This window comes from Capra hircus, chromosome 4 (assembly GCF_001704415.2).
Source record: "Capra hircus breed San Clemente chromosome 4, ASM170441v1, whole genome shotgun sequence".
NCBI classification, from domain to species: Eukaryota; Metazoa; Chordata; class Mammalia; order Artiodactyla; family Bovidae; genus Capra; species Capra hircus.
Window position 1 is genome coordinate 71758324 of NC_030811.1, and position 25443 is coordinate 71783766.

At 35.9% G+C, this 25443-nt stretch overlaps 2 protein-coding genes across 3 annotated transcripts in view; one reads left to right on the plus strand and one right to left on the minus strand.

Annotated features, from left to right (window-relative positions):
• The window catches only part of COG5 (component of oligomeric golgi complex 5), a 282487-nt gene that overhangs the window by 62362 nt on the left and 194682 nt on the right, over positions 1–25443 (plus strand). The gene's annotated exons all lie outside the window — the stretch shown is intronic.
• Positions 1108–7165, minus strand: GPR22 (G protein-coupled receptor 22). 2 transcript variants are annotated; one of them, XM_005679132.3, is made up of 3 exons: positions 6671–7165; positions 4805–5745; positions 1108–3095 (listed from the first exon to the last, which is right to left on the minus strand). In XM_005679132.3, exon 3 carries the CDS (start codon positions 3069–3071, stop codon positions 1770–1772), a length of 1302 nt encoding a protein of 433 aa, XP_005679189.1. In that variant the 5' UTR covers positions 3072–3095; positions 4805–5745; positions 6671–7165; the 3' UTR covers positions 1108–1769. The 2 variants fall into 2 exon arrangements, with proteins under 2 accessions (XP_005679189.1, XP_013818728.1); XM_013963274.2 differs by having other exon boundaries at positions 4704–5745.

The following is a 25443-nucleotide window of genomic DNA, read 5'->3' on the forward strand; positions in this document are numbered from 1 at the left end:
ATTGTCAAATTGAGGCATTTCTTTAATTCTGTTAAAGAGTACAAAGTAGGGCAGAAGGAAACTGTTCCTTTGCTAAGATTTGACATTATGTCAAAATTATTATCAGAAATATATCACTATTAAATTTCTCATGTAATCTCAGTGAATTCAAGCTATTGCATGGTGCTCACTTCCCCAAGGTATAAGATAGTTCAGTAAACTAGATTGGGTGAATGTTATTTATTTACACAAAAGTGGTGTATTACTATTTTTTTTCGTAAGAGTCCAACATTTAATTTTTAATTATAGAAGACCACCTGATGAAAACAGTTTCTTTCAATGAGAGATTGTTATTGAATTGTTTGACAAATTTTTTTATTCAAAAATGAGTTGCTACTTGATTTAGTGAATACAGTATGAAAAAACAGAATAAAGAATTGTCCAGTTAACCGATTACAAGGTAGCAAGTATTTGCCTACTTTAAATAAATTATTGCTAGTTTTCGTATACAATGATAATTAGCACTTAATGATAGATTATTAGATTATAACAATTGGAAAATCCTTGTTTAATATAAGATTCTCAAACCTGATATCTATAGTTGGGATTAGTAATTTCATAGTTTTCTAATATGAATTGAGGATTGGAGGCAAATGCTTTAAGTTTATGTGTTGTAGAGTAAAAACCATTGGCAAGATTTATTGCCGCTTTAGTGATTTTCAGAGTTGAACTAGGGTATTTTGAAACACTTGGGAGCTCCGATAGTGTAGGAACATTGTATAAATTTTATTACTCTAAAGTTGCTATGTATCTAAAATTATAAGTAGGTGACTTTTCTATAATGACATAAAGTCTTTTTTCCCCCTGTTCCTAGAATTCAGATTTCGTAGTTAGTTTCTGTTATACAAAAAGTCCAACCTGAATATAAAGTTAGGATGTCAGTTTATTTTAATGTACTGGCTTTTGCCTGTATACTGTATTAATCCAGAGCATTTGTTTAACTCAACCAAAGTGAGGAAGGAAGAAAGAAGCTTTGGTTTTCTTCCTTCTTTTTATTGTCAGTTCATTTGTATATTATAGGCATAGTGCCCTTGATCTTAAAAAATCAGACTTTTCTTCATAATAAACTTGAATTTCAAAAATTTCCCTGTCTTGATGTACATATACAGAGTTGTTTGTTTTTTTTTCTTTTTGAATTTTAAAATCCTGATAAATCCTGCAATTTCCTACATTCCAAAAAGGATAAAGTTTCATAAATAGGTCATTATTTTTGATGCATCAAATATTATAGCAAGTAGACTATGTTAGAAAACATAATATAGCAGTATAGAAAATCCTGGGTTGTTTTGATTGTTTGGAACCCATAATTTTGGTTTCTACGTTAAAACACTATTCCAGTTATTAACATATAAATATATCTATAGTTTGTGGTTTAGAAACAATACACTTTATAAAAAAATGCAAGGATACCTGTGTCAGTTATATTTTAAAGTTATACAGTGTTTTAAGGCTATGTATTTATTCTTTAGAAAAGATGACTTACATGAATATCATCTGATGGACATAATATTGACAAAATATACACATGATATTACCTTAACAAACTGCCATGCAACAAATACAGTAAGTAATGAAGAAATTGAATATATATGACCTAATCTAATCTTGACATTTACATTGAAAGTTTATAACATAACCTATACTTAAATTGGTTTTCTTATATTTGGCAGTAATTCATTTTTTACAATTTAAAAATTTTGAATGTGGGTTTGGTGAAACTTAGACTTTCCCTAGTCTGTGACAACCTGAGGTACTAAACATTTTTCTCTAATTTCGCTATCTTCAAAGGTGATTTTTTTGTTTCTTTTAGGATCTATCCAAGAGTTGTGTATTACAGCATTATTAGGCATGGGATCAGCTTCTACTATGGAAACAACTCGCTTTTTCATTTTACTTTTTAAGACCTTTTGAAATTTTTGTCTAGTAAATGCATATAATAGAGGGTGAAATATAGTTGTTCCATAACCCATGACTAGAAAACACAACCTTAATTTTACTAAAAGGTCACTTGGGCCTAAACATAAAATGGTGGTATTTAAAACAGAAATTGGTGTCCAGCAGAGAAGAAATGTAGAAATAATCAATAAAGACATTTTGAAGACTCTTTTCTGCCTTTCTCGTCGTTCACGGTGTCGTTTCATAGCTCGCCGGAGAGCAATTATTACAGACACTGAAGTTCTAACACCAAAGACTACGTTTCTCCCAGCACTGCCTTGTGACATGTCTGTAGTCTCATGTTGTGTGGTTAGAGAAATTGTCTTTTTCTTTCTTGCTTTCTTCTTCTGCCCTGTTGAGAATCTTGTGCCTATTCGAATATTGAGAGCCTGAAGTATTTTGCTGTATGTGATTAACATCACTATGACAGTGAAAAAGAATATTGGAATCTGTACTAGCAGGTGATAATACATTCCCAGTTCTGTGTAGTATTCATTTGTGCTAACACACAAAAGTGTCTTGTTTTCCCATGTATTTCCACTTTGAAGGCTGAAAAAATTTACCTCAATAAAGGGAATCAGGAAAGAGAAAAACGAAAAAATCCAAATGGATATCATTAGCATTGCAGCTCTGCCCATTGTCAGAATTCGGTTTGCAGGCTTTACAGAGATGTCGTATCTGTCCAAAGTGATAGCGAAAACGTTGATTGCTGTTGAGACACTTGCAAAAGATACACAGGCCTCATGGAAACAGCAGATGAGAGCAGTGTTACTCTCCAGTGAAAGCAGAAGGATAACTATAGTTAGAGGAATACATCCCACACAAATGATTACATCAAGTACATGAAGATTCATTGTAATAATGTTACTGACAGAGTTGATTAAGTTGGATTTCATGCAGTAAAGTACCAATACGGTGAGGTTGCTGCCAAGTCCCAACACAATTTCTAACATAAGAAATCCGGTGAGAGACACTTGAAAGCTTAATGGATATGATAGTGGTTGGTACATATTGGTGTTGATGTCATCAATGTCATCTCGCACTGTAATGTTAGATTCAGACTGCATGTTGATTTCCAGAATGGGAGAAAAACACATTCTTTTGGAGCAGCTGTTTTTTCCCTAGAAAGTGAAATAGAATAAACTATTTGATATTCAGCAATTTAAATGACGTACAAAACCTGTGTTCATTGTGAAAAAAATTTTATTGTGTACTTAGTTTAATTTTTAACTTTATAAACTGTTAATGGAAAATGTAGAAACACCAAGATAACATTGTTTTGATGTAAAAGGAAATTGGCCCATTTGAAGAAATAACTATTGGGGATTGCTTCTATATGGTTCGAAATTTAATTTAATAAACTAAAAAGGTTTTCCTTATTAGGGTTTTTCAAGGTTATTATTTGAGATGCAGTGTATTTTTGTATAATAAAACTACCCAGTATGCAAAAGTAATTTTAGCCCAGTGTTTTAAGATTTCATTTTAAATGTTGTGGGAAATAAATGCTGTTTTAACATGTTGTGGCACAGTTAGTGTAGGTGTAATTATTCCCATGAGATTTCAAATGAACAGGACAAATGTTCATTTAAAATGGTAAATGGCACAGAGCCCTAGTTTGTTTTAAATCACTTTGTCCTTGTTCCTGATTGAAATTCATATTCAGAAGTCTACGTGTGAAGTCAGTGTGCTTGGGGATATCTGGAGTTTTTTCCCATTGAAGTAGGGAAAATGATAAATATTTCATATTTTGCAGTGAAAGTGCTCACTGAACTTTACAATGAGCAAAAATTGGAACAAAAAAGACAGTAGTTTGGAATAAAACACCACAAACCTTGGTAAAAGAGCACTAATCACTTCTATGAATGAATGATTTATTTTGTGACCACACCCTTTCATATCATGTAGAAGGAGAAAATGGAAATTTAATATCACTTAAGAAATAGCCATTTTTTCAATGGTTTAAAAGAATATATCAATTGATTTTTATTAAGCAGAATTTTTTTAAACAAAAAATAAAATTTTAGGGAAAAAGGAGTATTTGAAGCCCATATTCTGAGGAATCTATTAAATTTACACATTCCCTATGAAACCTTTTGTATAAATCACCCAGTATATATCATTTTGAGGAACATTTAAAAAAAAAAACAACTCTTGCTAATTCATGCATATTTATGTTTTAATATAGAAGTTTAGAGTAATTTATAAAAATAATGTCTGATTTGCTGGGCTAAAATGCCAGTAATTTGTATATTAAAATATAAATGATACAACCAACTATATTTCACATTTCAAGTACAGCATTTTGCCTGCAAAATCATAACAAATTATAAAAGCTAACAATTTTCAGAACTTATGTTAGCCTTTCACTTGTTGTAACCTTTGACAAGTTTTAGAATACAGTTTTATTTATGCGTGTTATTTTAGAGGTAGTATTTCAGAAACACAAATGCTGATAACAATTTCTTTTGAGCTTGATATAAAGTATTACTAAAGGCATATATTTGAGTAAGTGAAAGTCTTAGCCAGCATTGAAATCCTATAAAAATGAGAATTTTAAAGTGTGCCAGATTTTCAGAACTGACAGATTAAAACATCAGATCTTTGTCACAGCAGTTAGAAGTGTCAATTTTAGACAGTAACTGAGGGAAAGGCATTGAACTGTAGATCAAGATTCTTTTCTCTTGTAAATGTTAAACAGTGCTGTGGGCTGCATGCATCTTCTGACCTACCTGTTTGTTGTTGCCTTATGGGCCTTTTGGCTCACTATAGCAGTTTTCCACAAAATGATAACATGATGTCATTGACAGATTTGGACATGATTTTTTTTTACCTGACAACATGAAGTAGCTGTGTTTTATTTCATGTCTTGGAGGAATTCTTTCATTTTTCTCTTCAGTACTTCAACTGCATGAATTGTAAGATTTAGTTGGCTGAAGGATTTCTAAAGATCAGTACAAAATACTTGTGTTTGTTTTGCCTTAAAAAGTCACAACGGAGAGAAACTTCCTCAAATGATAGGTGTTATGTTTCCCTTTGAGAGAGTTTATGATGATGTTTCTTTATTTTCCAGAACATGTGAAAACAGAAAGGAAACATAAAGTTTCTAGCTTCTAAAATGTTTTTAGACATCCTTTTGTTACAAATGTAAATCTGTTTGTATAGCAGTCCTCATTACTTTGAAATGATTTCTTGGTCACATAACTTGCTTTGTTAGTCCAGTCCATGTTCTCTTGATAAAAACCATCTGCTATTTAATTTGGTTTGTTTTCATTAGAAGAGGACACATAATTGGTCATAAAACTCAGATGGAAAAATTCTTTAGTAATATTAATTGATAGGAATATCTGAATATTTAGTGCAGAAAAATACTTGGTAAAGCTTCATTAGCTTGCTGATAATGTATGTCATTTCTTTTGGCAATCCACGTTTCATTGTTTCTTCAAGAATTGGTGGCTCCACGATTCTGGTAATGTTGTAGTATAAAATTCTCCTTTAAAAATGCTCATCATTTTGTTTTCAGGGTTTTTCAGTTAAATTGTTTTTCATTTTGTGGCTATTTTATATGGCATCTTCTTAGGATTATTACTGTTGATGTGTTATAATCCCAGCAATCATGTAGACCTCTATTCTCCAGTTTTAACTCCTTAATGTCTTAAAATCATGTGTTGTAAGAATATCCTGCAGTTTATGGTTCAGACAGCTAGGGAGATGATGGATCAGATGCATTCTTCATATTGTCAGTTGTAAATACTGAGTTTGCTGCTTTGAGCCCTTGTGAAAAAGAAAAAAGTAGTTAAGCAATAGGGTTCCTAATAATTTCAATTAATTGAAAGTTACTTTGGTTGTGCTTATTTAACACCATACACAATATTTGTTATCAAAGTAAGGAAACTGTATGTATTATTAGAGCCATAGCTTATGCATAAATTTAAAGGTTTCTTTAAATAAAAATATTCTCTTTTCCTAACGAAGATTAAAAATTATGTTATATAGTAACAGAGTTAACATTACAGACATTGTGTTTTTTTAAACCAATTTCTGCTCTCATTTTAGAAGTTAAGGAGTATTTTCAGAGATTATGAGCAATTAGCATACATTGAAAGTACTGTCATTCCTTCTTGTCTTTATAATAATTCAATAGTATTTCCTGCTGTAAAATATTATAGCTTGCTTATTAGCACAGGGTTTGAATTTTAACTGGTTAAAACAGATTCCATGATAAATACTATAAATTTCCTTGATGAACTGTTCATGTAGTTGAAATATAAAGGGTGATATAAAATGTAACTGCAAATTAAATAATTTTCAGTGAACATGCCCAATAATAAACTTAAGCTAAAATTGAGTAATAATAGCTAAATAATAAACCTGATTCTTTCAAGAAATATAATAGTTTTTTGAACACTTGAGAAAGACTAGTGATGACATTAGGATATTTAGTAATCTGAAGTGACTTAAAAAGCTGGGATCTTCATCGTGATTCAACAAAGAATATTCTTTATATTTAACATACCATCCTAAAACATTACATTTAAAACATATCATATCTTAAATAGATCTAAAAGATACATGTTTAGCAATAAGTAGAATTAAGCAAATAAACTCTTAAAATTTAGGCTAAAATTTTTCAAAGTAATTTTACCCCACTATGCTGGTTCAAAAGCAGCTGAATACTATAATAAGGAGCACAGCTTACCTCTGCTAAAGATTTGAAAGATTCTTGATGTAGTTGAAGCGTTTCCAGTTTTGATTGATTCATTTTGTTCACTGGTTAGTAGAGGACCGGGAAAGAGGGTCATAAACACCTCTTCGGAAGAGACCTTAATGAAAATATGTGTCTGTACTATGCCATTGTTTCAGCAGTACTGCTAATGTATGGAACATGTAGTGCTGCTTGGAGGCTGCTGCAGTCTCTCACTCTTCCTACTGTGGAATCAATAAGCATCTGAAAATACATAATGAAAGTAATTTAACATACTGAAGGCTTCTTGTCTCCAGAGACAACACTTAGATTCAGTCTTTCTGAAAGGGAATGGCACTGCTTTTCAGAGGAAAGCCTGTTCTGGGCAGCTTTTGCAGAATGACAGCCTACCTTGTCGCTTCTCTCCACTGCAGAGAGATGCAGTGCATTCACTAATTTTGATTGGTCAGTTGTATTGGGCTTAAATTGTGCTTCATATGTATAGCAGGGGTTTTTCATCCCCCACTGTTTTATATAAGGATGCTTTTTTAAAAGGCTATATTTATAAATGGTTGTGTGTTGCTCTTAAAAGAACATGAGTAAATCAGTCTTTAAAAATGCATATTCCTTTCTGGTTTGTTGTTCACTTATGCCAAACATCAAAAAATGCAGGGAGGTGGCAGGGGGAGGGGGTAAGAAAAAATTACATAGTAAAATGTATGTATTCTTTTTAAAGCCTTGGATAATTGCACTTGAAAATATTTTAGTTGTATATATGTTTTAGGTTGAGATTCTTTGTTCTACAAATAGAAAGCCATTGCATCTTTACTGTGAACCACATTGAATTTCAACTAGTTTGTTTGTATTCAAGTCATTTTCTCTGTGTATTCCAAATTTTTGTGAACATCCAAAGGTGTTAAATATTATTATGACTGCAGTAGTCATTCATTCAGGTATTCATTCATTTCATTCATTCATTCAAAATATCAATAAAACTTGATTTAAGGTTGTTATACCCTACAAATATTCTTTAAAATTCCATTGCTATTTTAAAAAAAGTATGTAAAGATTTAATCACCTGTATTACTTTTGTTGTTACTACTCAACCTTCACCTCTGGTAACCCATTTTGCCCAGTAGATACATACTGGTCATGTGCCATTGTATTTTATTTCAACTGATTGTTTCTGTTTTTAACATGTGTTCTTTTAGTGGATTGCTATACCTTAATATTATATGCAGCTGCATGTTAAAGTTATTGGGTGAATATATTGGTAAAGGAAGTTAATTATGTATCTTCATAAGTTACAAAGCTAAATTATTTTTGGGATATTCTGTTGAAAGAATTAAAAGCAATGATGGAAGTAACTTAAAATATTTAAATTTAAATTTATATTAGTGTAGGTTGTTCAATTGCTAAGATGTATCAGACTGAATAATTTTCTGTTTTCAATATTGAACACATTTTATTGAGGAAAACTATATTTTTAGACTTGAATATATAATATGACTGGATTATATATCTCAATAAACAGAAGACATGTTTCAAATCATTGAATTATTAGAATATTGATTACCTGCTTCCATTATTTTAAGAATATTAATGATCTACATTTTAAAGAAAATGTCTACTAGGTTTTTAATTTATAATTGTAATTATTATTTATATTTTGAAAGTCAGTATACATTTTAATAATCTTCCATTGCTAGTGTTTAAGCTGCACATGGAGCTGGCTAAATAATATGTGGATTGTGAGTTGGATTTCCATAGAAGTTGAGAATAATGTGGTAGAGAAATTTTGCTGTGAATTTCTAAAGTTTTTTGCACAGCTTTGGGTGGCAGAACTTCGGTAATGATAAAAATTAAAATATTGTGCCACTTTTTGTGCATTTTGAAAGTTGGAGAAAAGGATCTTAGAAAGACAGCCATGTTGAAAGATTGTACAGGCGTGCACACACACAGGCAATGTTGTTTGAAGCTTAAACCTAAAACCATAGAAAAGGTAGCATCAGTTGAAACTTATGGTAGAGCTAAGAAGTTTACTAACATGCTGGAATACATATAGGCTTTCCTGCCAGAGAATTGAAGTATTTGTTTATATTTATCCTCACAATATCACCATGAAGTCGAGGAAACAAAGGCATAGGGAAGTTTAATGACATGAAAAGAAAGTTAGTAGTAGAGCTGATGTTGGAACTCTGCAAACCCCCCTCCAACTGAATATAGCTGGCCTTCTCTCTTTGGAAAATTTCTGAGGGTTCTTTTGGCTTAAAATTGGATGATTTGGGTTTAGTAAACTACTGAATAGTTAACATGACTTTCAAGTCATATATTCTCTGTGTCACCATATAGCTTTTACTTTTTAAAATAACGTTAATTTATATGCTTTGTTTAGCTCTCTATGAGACAGTATTTCTAAGCTATACTCAGACTATTTTGAAAAAAACATAAATTCTGGAATCTCTCTAAGACATAATGGCAGCAAGAAAGTTCAGGTCTAGACAACACTTTTTATTCCCTGTGACTTGTGGTTAGGGATACACAAGATACTGCAAGTAATAATTACTTCTTACTGCATACATTGCTTGGTATAGTTTTCTGTTTCTTATTTTATTTTTTGGCTGTGGCCCACAGCTTGTGGCATTTCAGTTCCTCTACCAGGGACTGAACTTGGGCCAAGATAGTGAAGGCCGAAATTGTAACCACTTAGCCACCAGGACTCTCCCCTATAGTTTTCTTTTTAAAAACCACAAATTGGTTTGGTGAATATAAGGTTCTCTGATTTCTTAGCAGAATAATTCTAAATTCCTTTGTTTTTAACAAAGAAGAAAATATCTAAACTCCTGGATTGAAAATCAGATTTATTTTTTTCATGAAAAAAAAAAATGAACATCAAATATAAATGTCAGAATTTACAGGATTCTTTTTTCCATAGAAACAGACTTTCACAGTTTTGTTTTTAATATTTTTTGTGTTCATGTAGGATACTAATTTTGAAAAATGCTGCAATTAGTGATTTAACACTGAATATAAAATCTGTAAAATTTTGTAAAAATCATTTTATAGATTACTTAATTAGTTAATGAATAACCTTGGAAGGCAGTTTAACTTTCCTAATAATGACTAAGCAACAGATATGAATCTAACCTTGAAATAGCTCTATTAAAATCCTTTTTCACAAATTGTATTTTTCTTTTGCTTAAAAGCATTTTGATTTCTATTTAGTTTAGGAATTAAAATTCCTGATATGAGAGTCTTTGGTTTCTAGTTTTATATATTTGCCTCCTTAAGTTTGGACAACTTTGAGTATGAGAGAGTAATTTACTGTTCACATTTAAACTTACTGTTCATATCAGATCATTCTTATCTAGCTTCTGTCTGGTTCTGATGCTGCAGAATTTTTGATGATTTTGAAATTATAAATAAAAAACTCAGTTTTGTGAAATGTTGGAATTAACCACAACTGACGGTGCTTTGAAACTGTCTGCAAAGTATGTATGCAGTGTGCTGTGCTCAGTCGCTTCAGTTGTGTCTGACTCTTTGCAACCTATGGACTGTTGCCCGCCAGGCTCCTCTGTCCATGGGATTCTCCAGGCATGAATACTGGCGTGGGTTGCCATGCCCTCCTCCAGGGATCTTCCCAACCCAGGAGTTGAACCCATATCTCTGATGTCTCCTGCATTGTAGGCAGTTTCTTTACCCACTGAGCCACCTGGGAAACCCATTAGCACACTAAGACCCCCTAAACCTTATTCCCATTAGCTCATGGTATCAAAATGTAGAGAAGCAAACCTACAGATGTGTCTCCTGACTACCTTCATAAGGCATGTAACTGACCTGTTATCAACTACACACCAGCCTCCTGAATGCATGGTTTCTCCAGCCTTGCAGAGCCCCTTAAACTGCTGCTGTTAGCAACACATGCAGTAAGCAAGGGCACTGGTATAAAGACAAATGCTAATTGAATAGAGTCAGAGCAGCATTTCACATACTTCATCAAGCACAAGATATGAAGTAACTGAAGAACAGAACCTGGAGAAATCATGTCCTAGAACAGGGCTGGTAGGCACTGCAAGTGGGCTGTGCAGTAGTGTCCTGTGCACTAGCAGGTAGTGTCCTGTGCACTAGCAGAAAGTGAAGAGATGCACACCATACCATGTTTCTACTGAGAAATGAGAAGAATGGGGTCTGACAGGAAAGCATTCTATCCCTAAATAAAAACAGCATGGTACATGGACTCTGAATGCATATTTATGGTGTAAAAGAATTTCAGTTCTCTGATTTCATAAAGCAGAAATCTCAAGTCTTTGTGAGTGAGTTTCAGATTAACTGGCACTTTATTTTTCTTGAAATTTAAACATTGTCAGTTTGAGAAGAAATCCGCTGTGATATATAGATCTCTCCATTTTAATTCTAGGGTTTCTTCTTTTGATCCTTGGTAAAATTTTTCATCCAAGAACAGAATAGATACTTGCTGCTGCTGCTGCTGCTAAGTAGCTTCAATCGTGTCCGACTCTGTGCGACCCCAGAGACAGCAGCCCACCAGGCTCCCCCGGCCCTGGGATTCTCCAGGCAAGAACACTGGAGTGGGTTGCCATTTCCTTCTCCAATGCACTTATATATATTTAAAAACATGAACCACTAGAGCATGAAATAGGAAATCAAGAAAGATTTAAGTTTTGGTGGCCCTTGATTTTTTAAAAAATTCTTTAAAGACTGTAGCAGAATAAAAGGATCACAGGCTCTGAGTCTCCTAGAGATTACAAGTGATGAAACTAAAAACTAACAAAACAAATCTGTGTTCTCAAACAGATAACCTCAATTCCCTGCCCTCCCCTACAGTAAAAAAACATGAATACCTTTAGTAGCAGTTCACAATTCATCTTTTATCCTACCTGCCCCATCAGTGGAAATTTAAAGTCAAGATTTTTTTAGACATCCATATGTTTGTATATAGAATATAAACTTGGATTAGATGACATCTGATTTTTTTTTTTTTAATTCAGGTAAAGAAAGAAGCAATAACTTTTCACTAAAACCTACATTTTTTGATTGCCATTCAACTTGCTACCATTTAGCAAAAAGCAAAATTTTCATAGTGTTTACCTCAAATCTTATTGCTTTACAACTGTGGCATACGCGCCATTAAAAATAAAAAGATGAAGCAGTCAATCGAGTGACTAATTTAACATGACTTTCACTGAGAAAAGGGGGAGAGGGACAAGGTGATCATAACAAAGAGGAGACCAGTAGACAAAAAAGGTGAATTAAACACACAATGGTTTTCTTTAAGAAAAAAGAAGAAGAAAATATTATTTTCAACAAGAGGGGAAAAAAGCATTGAAAGCACATGAGTCAAACCATATTCTATCTTAAGTAGCTTTTCTTTGTTTTTCCCTCTTTTTTTTCTTTTTCCTTTTCTCTCTTTCTCTCTGTTTTTAAAAATAAAATCTCTCCCCAAACCATCATCACTTTTAATATTCCCCAGACTGGGCTTCATCTTCAGACCCTTCATCCCTGGATTTCTCAGGTGGAGGGCTTGAAGATGTTTTCTTTTCCAGAGGACTTTCTGGTTCCTCATCTTCTTTGGGAAGAGGAGTCTTTTCCTTTGAGTGTTTGAAGCTATGGGGCGACCCACTTTCCCCTTGCCTTTCACAGGACTTGGTGTCACTGTGGCCTTTATTTATGTATGCAATAGCAGTTTCTAATTGCTGAAAAATCACTTTTAAGTTGTATTGTTTCAAGGGTACTTTTCAGCGAATACTTACTTAATGTGGCTAACTCTCAACTCTCCAATATTGGAGGCCAAGGTAGAAAGAATTATTTCAGTATACAGCTAATTCAAAATTTTCATTTGGCTTCTCAACTTTAAATTTCTTTCACTACAAATGTTTTATCAGAAAAATAGAAATAGACCATCTGCTGAAAACTCCCCATCAAATGAGGAGTAACCAGGGTAGTAGAAAGTCAACAATATTGGTGATTCATTACTTACAAAGGAGGATAATTGAAAACTGATTATAATTGAATAAAGTACATGCATCAGAATTATATACCTGAACTGAAAAACTCCACAAAGCCTTCTTTCCCATCCTTCCCTACCTCACCTAAGTTGGGCATTTCAATTTTTCGTTTTTATTTTTCACAATATGTAATTGTAAGTCATTTGCCAGCATCTATTATAAAAACAAATATGTGGCATTTCTATTTTGTTTTTCTCATCCAAACCTTGATTTTGGACCCTGTGATTATTACTACTTTTTAATCTCCGTCTGTTGTCCTACTGTTGGCATGTTGTTTTGGAGGCCTTGTCCAAATCATTACTACCCCTGACCCAGTTTTCTGGCTTATTCTTTTCACTGCCTGTATCCCTTTTTGCCTCTTGAAATATTATGGATTTTGTTGACATTTTCTCTTATATTTCAACCAAAGAATTACACAAACATATTTGTGCTTTTTTTCACTTTAGTTTCTTTTTTTTTTCCCTGTTGCTGCTTCACATAGTCTTGTAATTCTGTAGGTTATACAGAATCAAATTCATTTCTGTGTTGTGAAACCAAGTCAGTTGATTAACTAGATGCTATATTTAGCAAAGCTATGGCAGATCCCCTCTTCTGTTCTGCAATGGGTCCTTTGCTTATTTCTTCTTCTTTTTTTTTTTTAATATGGAGAAATGTAGTTATTTTTTGTATATTGACCTTGTGTCCTGCAAATTTACTAAACTCATATGTTAGTCTTGAGAAATTATTTTGTGAATTGCATGGTATTTTCTATACAGACAGTTAACGTCATTTGCAAATAGAGAAAGTTGACTCCCTTTTGAACCATGTATAACTTTTATTTCTTATCTTGCCTTATGCTGTGTAGGACATCTGTTACTAGATTTTATTAAAGTATATTAGGAGAAAGAATCTGCCATGGGCTCTGAGCATTCCTGAAGGTCCTAGGACATGCTGGTGTTGCTGGGCATACTAAGAATGAAAAGACCTGACTGTTGTTTCCTTGATCCATTTCTCAGAGATCAAGAAGTTGTGTTTGAAGCTAGCATCCTTAAGTGATGCAATAATAACTCCGCAAAGAGCAGACTTTCTTCTGCTTGTTATAAAAACAGTAACTTGTCCAGCTTAGTGTTCTTTGGCTGTGATGCAATCCCACTGTGTCCAGAGTATCTGCCTAGGCTTCTCTGTCAGGAAGACTTGGATGGGAAGGTGAACTGTCAGTGACATATCCCTCATGCTGCTTGCTGTGTTTTGAGTCCTTTGTGTCTGATCCAGGCATCTTAAGTTTTCTGCCAGCATACATGACAGAAACAAGCTAGCTTTCATAGCTTGCAAATAGGGTAAAATCTAGACCCTTCATGATTTTTGACAATTTTGGGAACAAGAGCATAATGTTGACTGAAACATGGCTTCCTACAAAAGAGAAGACAAGGGCCCCTGTGGGCTGGTTTAGAGAGTATGAGATCTGATAGCACATGCTCTTGTTTAAGTGGTGGGCTAGGCACTACTGTATTACCTGTTAAGGAGTCTTTAGAGGCTAAGCAGTGAGAGAACTAAACAAAGCTGCCCAAATGGTCCTTTGGTTTTTGCTCAGGCTCTAAGCTGTAGGAAGAAAGAATATTATTATATCAATGAGGCAGCAAGCCTCTCGGCCTAGACAAAAGGCAATATAGCTGTAGCTGCTGATTGAGGGCTCCCTAAAGCTAAAATAAAGGGTGCCAGCAACGAGAACAGAGCTTTGGGTAAACGTAATACATTTTAAGTTCATTTGTTGAGTCTAGGTAGGCAGCCACTTGAAATTGAATGTAGCTATGAAGTCTTAGGGGGCAGAGCTGCTTCTTCCCTTTGTGCCCTTCGATTCGTCTACCCCCTCGACTCCAACCTCAGCTGCTTAAAGTAGACACCAAGTGTGGCAGGGACCTCAGGGAGAGGGGAGAGACTCAAACTTTTATAGCTCTGTTGGATAGAGGTGCCCAAGCACTTTCCAACCCGGTCCTGTGGGGGAGAAAGTACAGTAGGTGGCGGGGAGGCTGAAAGCACTGAGAACTGCAGGGTGGAGCTGTCGCAGTGTGCACATGGGCAAATTGACAGCCCCTAGGCTCAGGGGCTTAAAAGAGTTTTGAGGTAGGTGGGAGGAGGCGGCATTGACTCTGGGGTGAGGAGCCAAGCAGAAGAAAAGCCTCCCACCATCTCAGCTGCTTCTATAAGCTGGTTTCCTCCACTGCCCTGTACTCCGCCTGCTCCTGGTCAGAAGGTAATGTCTACTGGCAGCTGAGGCTATAGTTTCTTTTGTGTATGTGTATAATTCCTTGGTTTGTGTTCCTGCACAGTGCTGAGTATGCGTGGGGGGGGGGGGGGCGGGGGGGTGCACAACGACACTCAAATTGAAGAAAAGCTAAAGTGTGGGTGGAGCCTCTGGTCTTGTTTAGTGTATGTTGTTCTGGCTTCCTGTGCCAAATGTGTATTTGGTATTAACATTTTTCACATTCTCCTGTTGTGAGTGTTCATAAATTCATAGGAGATTGACCCATTCATGGACTCCTGCATGATGCCCTCCCTGGTGATCTGGCACAATGTATCATCCTAGGGGGAAAGGAAAAAACCTTAGCTTTAGTTTAAGAATTTGAGGCTGCTAAAGTGCTCAGGCCATTTCTCAGCACAGCAGTGCCACCTGCCTTACCCAGCTGCCAAGTACACCTCTTTTGAACAGTCCTACTGCTTAAGGTCTTGTTAAAACCAGACACTTGACCCATAGTTGCCTTGTGACTCTCTGGTCCACTGTCACCATTTGGGGTTAGGTTAACTCAGACTTGACAGCTAACGAGGAAAGGGTCTAATAGACTTAACTGAAAGAAACAAGTGAAAGTGGTTTGTTCAAGGGTGCAGCTGGCCTGGGCTTAGTGTACTTCTGGTTTTACATAAAGGAATAGAAGTGAACCCTTTTGGGGGAAACCTTTTCTTTCATTCCACCACCTGAAGCAAATCACTGGTTCCCTGGGGCCCTTGATGCACAGAAGTTCCTGTAAGTACGTGGGCCTGGCTCACTGATAGTTTGGCCAAGCTATAAGCTGATGATACTCATCGTGCTGCTGCAGCTGTTTAACCTCAGTGCCAGCTCCAGAAAACTGAGACTGGATATGGCCACCCTGTTCCACTCTCATAGCTCTGGCCAGTGCTCCTCTTGATTAACATTGTATTTTTACTGACTCATAGGCTATTGCCTATAGCATAGCTTTCATAGCACCACTTGGAAGATAGGTTAAAAGCATCTTTCTTCGGGACTGCAAACTGTGGAAACAAATTGCAACCACCAGTCAGTTTTGGTCACTGGAGTGTGTATATCCCAATAGCTGTCATTTCCACTTGGATCTATTATCAGAAACAGCAAGATATCTGCTTTTTCCTCCCCTAGGAAAGTAGTTTTTTTTTTTTTTTTGCTATATTTCCTTTTCCTACCTCGAATATATTTTCAACAATGTTCAGAAAATGAGAGGTTTTTTGTACCCCAATGGTTTTAGGCTTTTATTTTCCCTTATATTAGAGATGGAAGAAAGGACCAAGGCTGAACTTCATGCCTTTCTCTCATTAGCTGCTCTTGTCATTCCAAGCATGAGGGATGCTTTCTTAGACCTCACACTCTGCACCTGGTCTTTTTTTTTTTTTTTCTTTGATGCAAACCTGGTGAGGCTCTGAAGAACCTGTGAATGAGTTGTGGCCTCCATGGGTTCTGTGTTTTCTTGCTGGCACACACTCAGCCTTTAGGAATTTATTAACAATTTTAGCTGAATTATTCTTAATGGTGTCCAGGGTTGTCTTCTCAAGGTACTCAAGTGCTCATGTCTATATTTATTCCCACAGGGCACCTGTTTTTCCTTAGAGTTTAGGTTGGTTGGTTGGTTGGTTACCTTGTTACCTCCGCTCTCCTGGCAGCTATTTACCATGATGATATAGATTAACTTAATGACTGTACTTGGTAGATTACCCTTTTAGAAATTGCATGGTTTTATTTATAGTTATTTGGACAAGGTATTTTGCCTGTATGTTCATGAGGGATTTTGGTTTGTTTTTTCTTTTATTGTATTTTTTTTGGTCTGGTTTTGGAATCAGGACAATAATTTTGAGTTCATAATGAGTTGACAAACGTTTCCTCTTCCTTTAGTTTTAAAAACATTTATGTAAGATCGGTGCTGCTGCTGCTGCTGCTGCTGAGTCATTTCAGTCGTGTCTGACTCTGTGCGACTTCATAGACGGCAGCCCACCAGGATGCCCCATCCCTGGGATTCTCCAGGCAAGAACACTGGAGTGGGTTGCCATTTCCTTCTCCAGTGCATGAAAGTGAAAAGTGAAAGTGAAGTCGCTCAGTCGTGTCCGACTCTTAGTGACCCCATGGACTGTAGCCTACCAGGCTCCTCCATCCATGGGATTTTCCAGGCAAGAGTACTGGAGTTGGGTGCCATTGCCTTCTGCGAAGATCAGTGCTAGCCTTCCCTTAATTTTTTAATAGAATTAAATAGTGAAGACAATCCTAAATGAAATCAACCTTTAATATTTCCTGGAAGGACTGATGATGAAGCTGAAGCTCCAGTACTTTGGCCACCTAATGTGAAGAGCCAACTCATAGGAAAAGGCTCTGATCCTGGGAAAGATTGAAGGCAAAAGGAGAAGGGGGCAGCAGAGGATGACATGGTTTGATAGCATCACCAACTCAATGGACATGAATTTGAGCAAACTCTTGGAGATAGTGGAAGACAGAGGAGTCTGGCATGCTCCAGTCCATGGGGTAACAAAGAATCAGACACGACTTCGTGACTGAACAAAACAAGGAGAGAAAACATATGAGCCAGGAGGTTTTATATTGTTTAAACATTTTAATTACAAATTCAAGTGATTAATAGGTAACAGATACAGATTTTCTTTTTTTCTTTTGTCTGTTTTGGTGATAAGCATCTTTCAAGTAAAGTATTCTATCATTTGATTTGTCAAATTTATTGACATTGATTTGTTTTTCTCATATTTTAATATTTGTACCATTGTACTGATACCTTCCCTTTCATTACCAATATTGAAAATTTGTATCTTCTTTTTTCTTGGTCAGTTTGCTTAGAAGTTTATCCGTTTTGCTAATCTTTTCAACAGCCAGCTTTCGGCTTCATTTTCTTAATGAATAGTGTTCTTATGGTTCTTATTCTGTCTTCATTTTTTACTTATTTTCATTTTACGTAGAGAGCTATACTGACTTTTTTCTTTTGTCATTAACAAAATTTTTTTTTCCTGTAGGCATAATTTCTTTCTTTTTTTTTTTTTAGGCAGAATTTCTGATGAGAGGTCTGTGATGGGTCTTACCTTTGTACGTTGCTATGTAATTTGTCTTTTTTCCTCCAGCCATTTTTAAGATTTTCTTTTTATTTCATTGTTTCATAGTCTCACTGTGATATATGTTGGTGTAGTTTCTTTGTGTTTACCTTCTTTTGGGTTTGCTTACATTCTTGGGTTTGTGTTGTTGCTGCTATTTTTGCTATTTGTTGTTTTTTTTTCCATCAGATTTGAAAAAAAACCAGTCTTCAAGTACTTTTTCTTTTTTATGTCTTTCCTTTTCTTCTGGGACTCTGATAACATGATTTTTGGCCCTTGGTGTGTGTGTTAGTCGCTCAGTCGTGTCTAACTGTTTGTGACCCCATGGACTGTAGCCCGCCAGGCTCCTCTGTCTATGGGGATTCTCCAGGCAAGAATACTGATGTTCCACATATTATTAAGGCTCTGTTTGCTTATATTTTGCAGCTTTAGTTTCGGTAGTTTTGCTGGCTCTGATTTCATCAGGTTCACTGGTCTTCTCTCTTGTAGTGTCTGATCTGTATTGAGCTCTTCTAGTGAATTTTTCAGTTCAGATACTGTTTTTTTCCAGCTCTAAAAGTTTTATTTGATCAATTTTTATAGTTTCCATTTTCTCTTCATTGTGTTCATATTTTTTTAAAAAACTTGTGGACATAATTAAAGTAGTATGTTAATATCTTTATCGCTTAATCTCATCATTCTTTTGTATCTTGGTATTTCTAATAATTTTTGATTGGATACTGGCCATTGTGTTTGAAAACTGCAAATGGATTTTGTTTTCTTCTTTTAGTGAATGGTGTATTTTGTTCCTTCAGGTAGTCAAGTTATTTATGGATCAACTTAATTCTTTAGAGGTTTGTTTTTAAGCTATATTGAGGCAGTTTTAGAGCAACCTTTAAAGAAACATTTGAGAACCTTTAAAGGAACATTTAGAGGAACTTTTAAAGGAACATTTGAGGATCATATGAGGAATGTTTTCTCATATTTTACTATTTGTAGGATCGTACTGATACTTTCCTCTTTCATTACCAGCATTGGAAATTTGTTTGCCCTTACCACTAAGGCATAATCCTTCGTAGCTTTGTGATGAATTCCCCTGTGTTCAGTGATGTCTTTTCATTTTGGCTTTCCAAGCTGGAATATCTTGCTCAAATATCTCTTTGGAGCCCGTAGAGTTGATTGGTTTGCAGATTTTCTAATAGTTCTTCACTTGACCTTTTTGAGTCTTACCATATATATTCATAGCATAATATTCCTTTGAATATTCAAGAAGCCCTATATAGAAATTTCTGGAGCTGTCTCTCTGCTGAGCTTATTTTTTCTGCCTCAGCTTCTGGCTGCCTCAGCATTCCTTAACTCGGATTCATCCCTTCAACTTCTCTAGACCCATTGTACTCCACTAGGGTTTTCTCTTGTGTTGTAGAGGGAAGTGTATTTAGGTAGAAAGGCTCAATCATTATTTCATTTCATTTGTTTCCAGGAATTATAGTCTTGCATCTGCTGTTGTCCAATATCTGAAGATAGTATTTTCGTAAATTTTGTCCTGTTTTCTAGTTGCTAGGGTTAGCCTTGTACTAATTACTCTTTAGCTTGCAAGCAGAAGTTCTAAATTTGTTTTAAATGTTAATTATCATGGAATTTTCTTTTAGCAATTGATTATGAACTATCTTGTGGCATTCCTTTTATCATGGTCGTAAAATTATTAAAATCTTTGATTTTTACTTTCATGCTTAATTTCTTAAATTATAGTCTTAATTATAGGCTGATAATATTTTATATCATATAATTCCATTCTTTCCATTTAAGATATCTCTCCTGCACAATTTTCTTTCATAAGTGCCTCTGTTAATTTTTTTCCCCGTTGGAGAAGAAGATAACACTGCTGGAAAAGAGATCACATAGCTATAGAGATTGATGCTTTTGCAAATTTCTGTCTTCTAATCTCTATAGTCATTTCCCCACTTTCACAGGTGCTATTAGATAGACCAGGGATTGATATTTTTTCTGTAAACGGCCAGATGGTAAATATTTTAGGCTTTTGGAGCCACATACAGTCTGTAATATGCATTCTTTTTTTCTTGCTGACTCTTTAAAGATGTAAAAATAAAAACCCATTATATGTTTGGCCCATGGGCCTTAGTTTGATCACTCTGGACATGAACCATGACAACTTTGTTCAAGGAACTTTTCCCTCTGCCTCATTTTTACCAAAAGACCTTACTTCTTCACTGGAAAAAAAAGAAAAAGGAGACTTGAACTTTGTCACCTTCTTCCGTTCATCTAAAAGCCTTCCTAGATCTTCAGTTATTTGTCTACCTTTCATTCTGTGTCAAATGAAGAATCATTATGCTATTATTCTTTCATTTAAGCCTAAATCTACTACGTGGATTCCTGTTTCATCCTCTTCCAGGTTCATTTATATCTCCTTCCATCTTGCTCTCATATATGTTATCTTCCCTTGTTCTTCCAACTGTACTCAATCAGTATGTGCATATTTGCTATCTATCCTGCTGTTTTGAACTTATATATTAAAATGTTGACTTTTAAGGGAAAAATCCAAACCGTTGGAACAGTTTATGTTAGGTACTTTTAATTGAACTTAAATTGAAAATATAAAAAGCTTGCTTTTACATGGTCATAAAGTATAGAGATATAAGGTGTTTTTATGGTACATACTCATTTCTGGGTTGATTTGGGCCATGTTTTTCTTCATTTTGTAAATTAACAGCTCCTCCCTGCTCCCCCAGTGACAACATAAGACTAATAGATTAGAACATCTGAAGCAAAAATGTTCTGTTATGGGTAGGGATGTAGTTCTTTAAAAAGCAAAACATCAAGTACAGAATTTTTTATTAAAAACATTTGAAATCAGACTAGATCTAGGCACATTGTGTTGCGAGCATCACCTCACAACCTGCCAACGCGTGTCCTTTCTGAGATTCAACACAGCTGCTGTCCCCACCAGTTTCTCTTCTCTCCTCTTGTTGGCAGTGGATTGCATTGGTGTTTTGGTTTATGACAGGGAAAGAAAAAATACAGAAGAATCCCTTCCTCATTTTTCTTATGCTACTACAGGTTTTAAACAACCAGTAATGTGAGTTAATTAGCAGTGACTTCTGGCTCATTCTCGTGCTAAGAACCATGAAGGGCATTAGGTGTTTTAAATATACATGAGTCCATTAATGTAAAAAATAAACGTTAAATAATAAGGTTACTTATAAAGAATGAAGACACATTTAAAAACTACATGTTCTTACAACAATTTGTTCTATTCTTTTTTCTGTAACACAGTTATTCCTCCCCCGCTCCCCACACAACAGATTTGTAATGTAAGAATAGAATCGTAGTTCAGCCTGCAACTCCCAGAGGTAAAACGCACAGTACTAGACTTCCATCTGTAGATGTTACTTTTCAGATTTCATGTCATTTTTTGTGTTAAAGATTTGAAATCATCTTAAGCTTTCAAGGGCTGTATTTATGTTAGGTTGTTGTATTAAGTGACTACCTCATAGAGTGGTTATTTATACTTTGTAGTGAGACTTTGTATTTGTTAGGTGTATTTGTTATCTTTTGTTGCAGTCATATATACTACAGTTTGGCAATGCTTTGTGTCTTTTCAATTTTAATGGCTTGCTGTTGTCTTATTTGATTGCATTTTTCTTTGTAATAGTCTTTTACTCTTGAATTTTACTGTCCCTCCCTCTTTTTAATGGATGTATAATAACACTGTTTATGAATATTTTATCTATTTGAGTAAATTTCTAAAATTTGCTTTGAATTAGATGTTTTAGATATGTAAATATAACTGAGTTATTAAACATTGAAGAACAGTGTTGAGTGACCTGAAAGGAATCATAATATAATAATTTAATGTTTTAAAATGCATGTTTGACCTTACTCTTGGATTTGAGAGTATTTGAGTCTAGCATAAAGAAATACATTTACCAATATTATAATAGATGTGTCAGATATTTAAATCTGTTGACTCACAGATGAGCTCTTAAACTAGTAGAATCAACATGTGTGCCATGCTGTTATGCTCTTTTTTTTGAACATGTGAGGTACTGAAGATATCTTAGATTAAGTTAAAAATATGGTTGTTTTCACTAGTTTTCGAAAGGAGACCAGTGAAAGGCTTAAGTTACCTGGGGAAATTGCTCTGTGAAAACATTAGATGACTTAACACATTAGGTTGTAAATGTTTTTTACTTGTCTTGGAAGATTCCTTGACTGTAAACTGATTTGTTTCTTTATTGAGACAAGTGTATGAAACACATGTTGGAGTTCCTGATGTTCAGGGAGCCATTTAGTTATAATAACTATATATGTGTGCATCTCCTGCATTGGCAGGTGGGTTCTTTACCACTAGTGCCACCTGGAAAGTGCTTTAGTTAATATGTGAGCCTAGCCCTGCCCTCCTACCCAGTCTCATCTTGGTTAGTTCTTTATATTTGTCTAATTTTCATTAATGATATTATATGTAGTAACTCTCCTAAGAGTCATATTTAAAAACTAGGGACTTCTTAAAGTTCCTATCATTTATATCTTTGGAATGGACTGTAGTAATAAGAGAGATTTTACTCCTGTACTTTGAGCTATATTCTTACTTTTATTCATGGAGACTGGACTGGACTGTTATTCAGGAAGTTATTTTAAATGATATCAAAGTCACCAAAGGAAAGTCTGATAACTCAGCTAAACATTTAACAAATATTATTTATTACATTCTGTCTGTCAAATAGTACATAAAGTTCTAGGGATGCAAAGAACTTTGTAGTTTAGTAAGAAAGACAAACAAAATACACCATCATGGTACAAAGTAAGTACAGTGCTAAAGGTCCAGTATGAGATACTGTGGAATCCTAAGAGGGGTGGTGATGTGGTGGAAGATGATCAGAGAAAGCTTTCCAGAGGAAGTGGATAAGCTGACATAGGATATTCAGATATTAGCCAGACCAAGGCAGTGGGTACTGGGCCAGATTAGTGAAAGCATACCAGACAAAAGAGACAGCCTTTCCTAGAAGAGGTTAGAGGAAGAGAGGACAAAGGAAGAGGAGAGGAAGAGGAAGGTGGTGAGAGACAAGGCCAGACAGTAGTGAATGGTCATGTAAATTGCAAGCCTTGAATCTGAACTTCTACAGGAGAGCAATGATGACTTCAGTAAAGGCTTCTAAGTATTAGTAAGAGAATAACATTACAAAAAAAAAGAATAACATGGTCAGACTTGAATTTTAGAGACAATGTCAAATGGATAAGAAGGTGAAGATTGGGAGTGACAGGGAGTATGTTAGGCAGGAGTTGGTGGTAAGAATTATTGGAGTATTAAAGATGGAACACAGTAGTAGGATCCATTTTAAGGAGACACAGAGCAATGAGATTTAGTGAGAGGAGTAGGGCTATCTTGCCAAGTTACCTGGATAGCAGGGCTACTCCCTGATTGTGGCTCTTGGTTTTTTGAGGGGTAATTTTAAGTGTACACTGGAACTTGTTAAATTTGAGGTGCTTGTTGGACACCCAAATGTAGGTGTCCAAGAGGAAATTGTATGTGTGGATTTGAAGCCCGGGGGTGGGGGGGAAGGGCAGAAAGTACAGATCTGAAAGTTAATTCTATGTATAGTTGGAGATTGAATATGAAGAGGTGTGGAGTTGGATCCCCCAAAGGGAGTGGAAGTAAGCTGTACTGCTGAAAAACTATCATATGTAAGGGGTGGATATAGGAACAGAAGACCACAGAGAAAACATAGGCACAGTCGTGTCTGACTCTGTGCAACCCCATAGATGGCAGCCCACTAGGCTCCTCTGTCTCTGGGATTTTCCAGGCAGGAATAGTGGAGTGGGTTGCCATTTCCTTCTCTAAGGTGTATATGTGTGTATGTAAATATGTGACATATTGACCACCTTCTATGTAATCAATATCAGTTCAGTTCAGTCGCTCAGCCGTGTCCGACTCTCTGTGACCCCATGAATCTCAGCACGCCAGGCCTCCCTGTCCATCACCAACTCCCGGAGTTCACTCAAACTTACGGCCATCAAGTCGGTGATGCCATCCAGCCATCTCATCCTCTGTCGTCCCCTTCTCCTCCTGCCCCCAATCCCTCTCAGCATCAGTCTTTTCCAGTGAGTCAGCTCTTCACATGAAGTGGCCAAAGTATTGGAGTTTCAGCTTTAGAATCAGTCCTTCCAATGAACACCCAGGGCTGATCTCCTTTAGAATGGACTGGTTGGTCTGGTTAGTAATTTCAGAGTACTTTTTCTCTGTTATCTAATTTATTACACAAATTAGCTAAAAGTTTAAAACCATCAGCATTTATTAAATCACTCTGTTTCTGGGGATGTGGTAGGCAGAATAATGGCCCTGGAAAGATGTTCATGTGGTATTTCACAAAACCTGTGAATATATTAAATTACCTAGTAAAAGAGGGGAGAAGGCAGTGGCACCCCACTCCAGTACTCTTGCCTGGAAAATCCCATGGATGGAGGAGTTGGGAAGGCTGCAGTCCATGGGGTTGCTAAGAGTCAGACACGATTGAGCCACTTCACTTTCACTTTTCACTTTCATGCATTGGAGAAGGAAATGGTAACCCACTCCAGTGTTCTTGGCTGCAGAATCCCAGGGATGGGGGAGCCTGGTGGGCTGCCGTCTGTGGGGTCACACAGAGTCGGACACGACTGAAGCGACTTAGCAGCAGCAGCAACAGTAAAAGAGACTTTGCAAATATGAATAAGATTATCGACCTTGAGATAGAAAGATTATCCTGGATTATCTGGACAGTTCAGTTCAGTCGCTCAGTCATGTTCGACTCTTTGTGACCCCATGAATCGCAGCACGCCAGGCCTCCCTGTCCATCACCAACTCCTGGAGTTCACTCAGACTCAGGTCCATCGAGTCATCCAGCCATCTCATCCTCTGTCGTCCCCTTTTTCTCCTGCCCCCAGTCCCTCACAGCATCAGAGTCTTTTCCAATGAGTCAACTCTTCGCATGAGGTGGCCAAAGTACTGGAGTTTCAGCTTTAGCATCATTCCTTCCAAAGAAATCCCAGGACTGATCTCCTTCAGAATGGATTGGCTGGATCTCCTTGCAGTCCAAGGGACTCTCAAGAGTCTTCTCCAACACCACAGTTCAAAAGCATCAATTCTTCGGTGCTCAGCCTTCTTCACAGTCCAACTCTCACATCCATACATGACTACTGGAAAAACCATAGCCTTGACTAGATGGACCTTAGTCGGCAAAGTAATGTCTCTGCTTTTGAATATGTTATCTAGGTCGGTCATAACTTTTCTTCCAAGGAGTAAGCGTCTTTTAATTTCATGGCTGCAGTCACCATCTGCAGTGATTTTTGAGCCCAGAAAAATAAAGTCTGACACTGTTTCCACTGTTTCCCCATCTATTTCCCATGAAGTGATGGGACCAGATGCCATGATCTTCGTTTTCTGAATGTTGAGCTTTAAGCCAACTT